Raw genomic sequence first — 7,228 nt, 5'->3', positions numbered from 1 at the left:
CACACACACACACACACACACACACACACACACACACACACACAAGCAGGCACACACACGAGCGCGCGTATATCAGAGAGACGTGAATTAAAGGTATGAGCGAACTTGCTAGACACTTCTCTGGTCGCGGTAACGACATGCACTTATCGCGTACATTTCACACTGAAAATTCCCGCAGAATCAATCCGGATCCATCCGGTTCGCCATACCCGTGGTAACCTAAATCCATAGAGGGGACTAACGACGATGATGTATCGTACCTGTGCCTATACCTGCGTCGCGTTTCTTCTCCCCATTCACTTGAACTCGCGTATGTCCGTACGTACATACAATACGCGACGTACGTAGTGTCGCGACAGCGTCACCAAGATTCACGCGCACTCTCTCCGCTCCGCTGCCACTTTCCGCACGTTTAATATGTCCACCCGTCCATCCGTCGAGTCCGACGACATACGGCACATACGCACGCGACACACCGACATATACGCGCATGCGCTATGATTGATAGCCGTCGTTCCCGTTCTCGTTTTCATCATCACCGCTAGGCGACGTCAATAGTTGCGTCGTGTGGCTAGTGTCCCTATGTGTAGCTAAAATCCCTAGAAGTAAGGGTATTTTTACATGAAAGCATCAAGGTTAAAGGTATGTGTTCAATCGTCGCTCATATTCAATGACAAATGACTCACGTGATTTCATATGCTAACCTCGAATGTCGCTCACATGGTGGAAAAAATATAAGGGGGCTTATTACGATTCTTGAAACGAAGTTGAAAATTACGAAAGTGATCAAATTTACTAGAATATTTATAACTTTATTGGTTAACACCCAGTGAGTTTGCTCATTTTTGTAATTTTCACCTTGTTTCAAAATACAGAATCGATTCCAAGGGTATCGATCATGAAACTTTATCCTTAAAGGGATCGATTGCGTATCTCGAAATGAGGTAAAAATTACAAAAGTGAACAAATTCACTAGAATAATTTAATTGGTTAACAACTAGTGAATTTGCTCACTTTTGTCATTTTCATCTCATTTTAAAATACACACTTGACTCCAACATGGAAAGTGGAAATTATTTCCAGTATTGCTATCGCCATTATGTGCACTGGGTGCATTCAGAACGACAACCACTCACTGAGCGCTCAATGAACTCTTTTCCAATTGGTATGTTCCACTAGATCCTAAAATATAGACCAATCAGATAAAAGAGCTGATTGAGCGCTCAATAAGCGATTGTCGTTCTGAATATACCCATTGCACATAATGGCGATAGCAATACTGGAAATAATCAATCAAATGTTCCCCAATATACACTTCCCTATGTATAATAGCACTGAACAGCCAATCAAATGTTACCCAAATTCCCTTTTCTACTGCAGGAGTACTTCACTTTTATATTTTTTCCATGATCGCTTATATAAATGGGCTAATAGCGATAAATTTTTAACGGTAATTATATTGTGTTGTGTAAAGTGCTTAAAGTCCAAAATATCATCGAAAATAGTATTACAATTGAACCTATCAAGTTGATACGATGGTGCACAACAAAAATAAAGCGAAACTACGACAAAATAGACTAATAGCATCTGTATGCATTAATGAATGTACAAATTTAAAAAGAAAATAAGAGAATAAAAAAAGAGATTTTGGATTGATTCTTCATTTGAAAGACGACGTAAACATGGATTTTTTTTGACTCCCCAGAATTTGCAATCTGTCCTAAATTAAGACATTTAGCCAGAGGTTTGACAAAGAAGTATAACATGCGAGAGAAGTATCCATTGATACTTCTTAAATTGGTTGACCGCTATGTATTAGAAAATAGGTCAGATGAGTATAAATATTTAACTATTAACGCTTCTAATGATTGTCGCGACAAACGTTTCAACTGGCAACGGGTGATTGCCACGCATTGTAGAATGCCCTTTAGAGAGAGATGCTTGCAAAGCACACCATGTTATCCCTTCCACCATGGTCTAGAGTATACCTGTAATAAGAGTACAACACACGAAGTAATAAAAAGGAGTAAAATCTCTATAGCCTTTTCATTCGAAGTACGGTCCCCAATTTTTTTTCGCCAGTACTGGCACTGTTATAGCCAAAGATCTAACCGTCTTCCGTGGCGCGAATATTTAAACTGTAGAAATGAATCATACCTATTTGTACAACTAAAACAAATGCAAGGATTCTCATCAATCGTCAACTTGACGTAATTTTTATTTGTGTGCTCTCATGTAATGTTATATATTAAGTATTATTAGTTATTTACAAGTATAATAATATGATGTTATTTTGTTAACAATTATATTTAAAAAATGATAATTTATTAAAATTTAATTAATATTGAATTTTTTAAATGTCCTTTATCTTCTTAAGGAGTTGATCACTTTACTTTAGTCAGAACTTGATAGAATTAATCACTATAAACGTTGTCATTATGTCTTTATTAATTCAAAAATAATATCAACTTTTTCTGGGCATCGTAAATAGCTCAATTTTAAATTGATCTGAATAGAAAATGCATTATTTTTCAATCCAATTGTATCCAATTGAATCTAATTGAAACCAATTATTGAATTCAATTGAATTTGAATTGAATCCAATTGAAAAAAAAAGTTTTCGTTATTTAAAAGCATTCCCCGGTAAAAAATGTTTCATGCATGAATATGTATAAATATGTATAAATATGTATAAATATACATAAACATGTACAATTATATATGAAATATGTCCATATATGTTCATACATTCTAGCTTCTTTCTTTTGTAAAATTACTTTTTAGTGTAATAGAAATATTAATAGTAATGTGAAAACATAAAAAATAGTTAAAGAGATAATTTTCGCATTGTTTGTTTTAGAAAAAAAAAACAAGTTTGGCAAAATGTAAAAAAAATTGTTCATACATAATTATACATAATTTTATATATAATTATTTACGTAAGTATAATTTTTTTACATTTCTTCAAACTTGATTTTTTTCTAAAACAAATAGTGCAAAAATTACTTTTTTATTATTTTTAATGTTTTCATTATTATATTATTATTCTATTATACTAAAAAATAATTTTACAAAAAAAGAAAGATTGTATATGAACATGAATGGACATATTTCATATAAAATTATATATATTTATAAATATTTATACATGTTATGTATGTTTATACATAATTATACATATTCAGGCATGACAAATTTTTTACCGAGTCGCTATTTATGCCTTCGGGTAGATAAAATTTCAGTCTATTCTCGTTTACTGGGTTTACCTGTTTATTTTGCTTCATTTGTACTATTCTGCGGATGTTCTACTTTTTATTCCAGTATTCGAGTACTTGAGTATATTTTGTTTTTAGTGTAAAAACTTAGAAAGTGCAATAGCGCAAGTGAACAAATTCCTCGTTTAAATAGCGACTTCAAGCGCAACGTACTACATATACATATCACGCATATTCCTCCTCTGTCCTCTCTCGCATTCTGTCCTAACCTACAAGTCGCTGTCCACTTTCTTCGCTCAGCGAAATCGTGAGTCCCAGTGAGGTTAAGTCGTCAGGAATACGTAGCGGAATAGTCCTCGGCGTGGAATAGGCCAGTAACTATTCGGTAACGATTGCGGATAAACCGCAATTCGCATAAACAAACGTGCATAAACAAATTTGCATGTTTCTTCTCTAATATGACAACGAGAATATTGTGATCACTAACAAAACTTCCTCTCTTTTTTTCAGATCTTAAACTATAAGCTCATTTTTTCAATATTGCACTTGCAACTTCTCAGTTGTTATTTAACAATCCTATAATTGTTGCATTTCTTAAATATATTTATCTTTTCTTGCTAATTGCAACTCAGTGTAATCATATTAAATTTTTTAGTACAACAAAGTATTGGATTTGCAGAGTATCCCAGTGAACAATGAACATGGCAGCTAGTGCTGGTCTCACACGACAAGAGGTGTTGATGCTGGTAGCAAGATTGACGTGTGTTGCAGCAATCGGCTTTTTCAGCATGAGATGGCTTATCAGTCAGCTCGATCCTACCAGAAGTACCAAACAAAGAGCTAAAAAGAAGGTTTGACGTTATTATATAATTTCTCAATGAAATTTCAAAGTCGTAAATTGTCTTCAGTTTGCAGAACAGAACATTAACTGCAGGTAATTTGTATCTTATGTATAAATTCTTTTAGGCTCGAGAGCAGTTACGTAAATTGGCAGAAAGCGACAGGTATGCACGATCCTTTGACTTGGACCAACTGACAGACTACGAGATGATAATAGCTAATCATCTGATAGATCCAAGTGATATCAAAGTATCGTGGAGCAGCATTGCCGGTCTGGATAGTGTTATTCAAGAACTCAAAGAGACAGTAATCCTGCCTATACAGAGGAAGGAATTATTTGAAGATTCGCAGTTGACTCAAGCGCCCAAGGTACCAAATATGTTCCTTAGAGATAAATTAATATTTTAGATGTACCTTGTGCTTGTCATTTTCAGGGAGTATTGCTATATGGTCCGCCAGGTTGCGGTAAAACTATGATGGCCAAGGCTACCGCTCGGGAAGCAAAAACACGCTTTATAAATCTAGATGTGAGCATCTTAACTGATAAGTGGTATGGGGAAAGTCAGAAGCTGGCCGCTGCTGTCTTCTCACTGGCAGTGAAATTGCAGCCCTGTATTATTTTCATTGATGAGATAGGTAGATCAAGAATAGTTATCTTTAAGTATATGTATATCTGGATTTATTTTAGAAGCTTTTATTATCTAAAAAATTTTATTTAAAAAAATTATATCTACTTAATATAATTCTAATATAATTTGTGATATAGTTTATCATTGCAGATGATATTTTGATCGCCTAAATGTACAATTTGATACAATTTGATACAATTATTATTTGCATAATAAATAAAATTTCTTAATATATTTTTAATTTTAACAGATTCATTTTTGAGATCGCGCAATTCACAGGATCATGAAGCCACGGCAATGATGAAGGCCCAATTTATGTCATTGTGGGATGGTTTGATAACTGATCCTGATTGTACTGTGATTATAATGGGAGCCACTAATAGACCACAGGATTTAGATAAAGCGATTCTGCGTCGTATGCCAGCTACTTTCCATATTGGATTGCCGGTAAGGATATTTATGCGATTTTAAATTTTACATAATTAATATATAATTATGATATATAATGTCAATATATATCGATTCCAGAATGAGCAGCAGCGATTAAAAGTTTTGCAGTTGATACTGAAAAATGAGCCAACCGCAGACAATGTAGAACTTGCAACATTGACGAAGCATACAGAAGGGTTCTCTGGATCTGATTTACAAGAACTTTGTCGAAACGCGTCTATATATCGTATTAGAGATTATTTATACACGCAGTATGTATATTTAAATATTTCATAGAAAAAAAATTGAATATAATGCTTTATGTTCAGAATTATGTGTGAATTTCAAAATTTACAGTCACATTGTATCAGTTTCTATGATGTTGTTCAATTTACAGCGACGGACTTAAATATGAGAATAATACAGACGACGAGTACGACGAAGAATTCCATGATACCGTGCGTCCCATCACGATGGAGGATTTACTCAAATCATTCAGAAAGATGAGAACATCGAAACTACACATGGGAACGCTCAGCACAAGACAGCTGGATCTAGATTAAGGAAAGAACTTTATCCTTTGTTAGTCGCTGTCTATGACTGGTTTCTTTTCGACAGTTCTTCGTGTGTTAGATAGATGTTACCACAACGATGAGTGATATTTCGCTTCGTCATGAAACTGCATATAATACTTCGATATTGTTGGAAGTGGTTTTCTTGTCGTGAACGTTTAAAAATTTTTATGAAAGTATTAAGATGTTGAAATAGCGAAAATAGAATCATCGAGCGAGGTGTTTATAATTCCATAGTAAAAGTTCATTGTAGGGGAAAATTTTATGATAAGATATAAAGGAATTTTCTTCTGGATACGTTGTACTTATAGTGACAACGAATAACAAGGGCGTCATTTTATTGTATCAAAATTTTTATTTTTTTTATTTAGTTCCTTTTATAGAAAATATAATTTGTCATAAGTCTATAGACAATGTCTATTAGATAAATGGTATTTTTGCTTCTTAAAAATTAAAAGAATAAATTTGAAATATAATTTTTTTTTATAATGTATACAGTTAAAATATAAATATAATTAAAGCTAGTAGACATGCAAGTCCAAAATTTGTGTATATGATAATATAACAGAATATTGTGCAAAAGTGAAAAAGAGTAACTTTCGATTGTTAATTGTTAATAGCGATACAAAAATGATATTAATTTGAAAACTTTGGGACAGCTCAAATTAACTATATCAAGGCTTAAACTACATGAGATTTTTACATATAATACGCTTTTACACGTGTTATTATATAAATTATGCCTTTTAAAAGGCACATACAAATATGCATTTTTGTCTATTTCGTTATATAACAAATTAATTAATGAATTTTGAGTCTTATTTTTAAGCATTTCTTTATGTAATTGAAACTATAAAATGTAAAAAGGCACCTTAATTTTGCGTATACCATTTAAATTATTGCTTACGTTTGTAGTATTTAATTACATGAATACATAAGTTAATATCATTATCTTACAAAAAAATTAGGAATTTTTTATAAATATATATTACACACATCTCTAATTATGTTTACTGATAAAAATACCAAAAATTCTCTTACACATATAATTTTATGATATAATAATGCTTCATATAATGTATTTTTTTTTACTTTGCCTTTCAATCTTAAAATAAAATCAACAGTAATTTTTAACAAGCAAAATCTAAATTCTATATACAGTTAACTTCAGCAATGCTTATATACTATTTAATTGCACACTTGTAAATATATGTAAAGAAAGATATATAAAATAAGATACATCTATAATATAGATGTTGATAAGATATGAATATTTCAGATTTAATTCGATATCCACAATCCTAGTATATATTGCTACTTCAAGATAAGAACTGGATTTTAGGAAGATTATAAAAAAAATGTATGTAAAGAGAGAAAAACACAGAAAAAATAAACAATATAAATCCGAGAAACATTCACACTTGCAAAAATGTAAAACCTAAAACTATATCAGGTTGCGCACAATTAAGAGAAATGTAACGCATGTATGTTATGCTAAGAAATAAACTCTGTTTAAAGATAAAGTTTCAAAATCAATGTCCTA

General features: G+C 32.1%; 2 protein-coding genes across 6 annotated transcripts in view; one reads left to right on the top strand and one right to left on the bottom strand.

Annotated features, from left to right (window-relative positions):
• The window catches only part of LOC108746240 (chromodomain-helicase-DNA-binding protein 7), a 26,994-nt gene extending 26,520 nt beyond the window's left edge, over positions 1 to 474 (bottom strand). For both annotated transcript variants that reach the window (XM_018482878.1, XM_018482880.1), the window contains exon 1: positions 261 to 474. The gene's annotated coding sequence lies outside the window, so the exon portion shown is untranslated. The remainder of the gene's footprint in view (positions 1 to 260) is intronic.
• A 2,962-nt stretch (positions 475 to 3,436) lies between these two features.
• Positions 3,437 to 6,013, top strand: LOC108746220 (ATPase family AAA domain-containing protein 1-B-like). Of its 4 annotated transcripts, none has more exons than XM_018482854.1 (7): positions 3,437 to 3,585; positions 3,895 to 4,066; positions 4,182 to 4,424; positions 4,490 to 4,691; positions 4,935 to 5,131; positions 5,213 to 5,385; positions 5,511 to 6,013. In XM_018482854.1, the coding sequence occupies exons 2-7, from the start codon at positions 3,911 to 3,913 to the stop codon at positions 5,674 to 5,676; spliced, it is 1,137 nt and encodes a 378-aa protein (XP_018338356.1). In that variant the 5' UTR covers positions 3,437 to 3,585; positions 3,895 to 3,910; the 3' UTR covers positions 5,677 to 6,013. The 4 variants fall into 4 exon arrangements, with proteins under 4 accessions (XP_018338356.1, XP_018338358.1, XP_018338355.1 ...); XM_018482856.1 differs by having other exon boundaries at positions 3,437 to 3,589; XM_018482853.1 differs by having other exon boundaries at positions 3,437 to 3,600.
• The last annotated feature ends 1,215 nt before the right edge of the window (positions 6,014 to 7,228 follow it).

This window comes from Trachymyrmex septentrionalis, unplaced genomic scaffold (assembly GCF_001594115.1).
Source record: "Trachymyrmex septentrionalis isolate Tsep2-gDNA-1 unplaced genomic scaffold, Tsep1.0 scaffold161, whole genome shotgun sequence".
NCBI classification, from domain to species: domain Eukaryota; kingdom Metazoa; phylum Arthropoda; class Insecta; order Hymenoptera; family Formicidae; genus Trachymyrmex; species Trachymyrmex septentrionalis.
Note: the sequence above shows the minus strand (reverse complement) of the source record. Positions and strands in the feature narration are given on the sequence as shown.

Bases quoted from the DNA above. Each gene is read 5' to 3' on its own strand.
- LOC108746220 (XM_018482854.1), top strand. From the start codon at position 3,911: ATGAACATGGCAGCTAGTGCTGGTCTCACACGACAAGAGGTGTTGATG. The intron at 4,067-4,181 runs GTTTGACGTTAT...AAATTCTTTTAG, and splicing joins AACAAAGAGCTAAAAAGAAG to GCTCGAGAGCAGTTACGTAA. The intron at 5,386-5,510 runs GTATGTATATTT...TTCAATTTACAG, and splicing joins AGAGATTATTTATACACGCA to CGACGGACTTAAATATGAGA.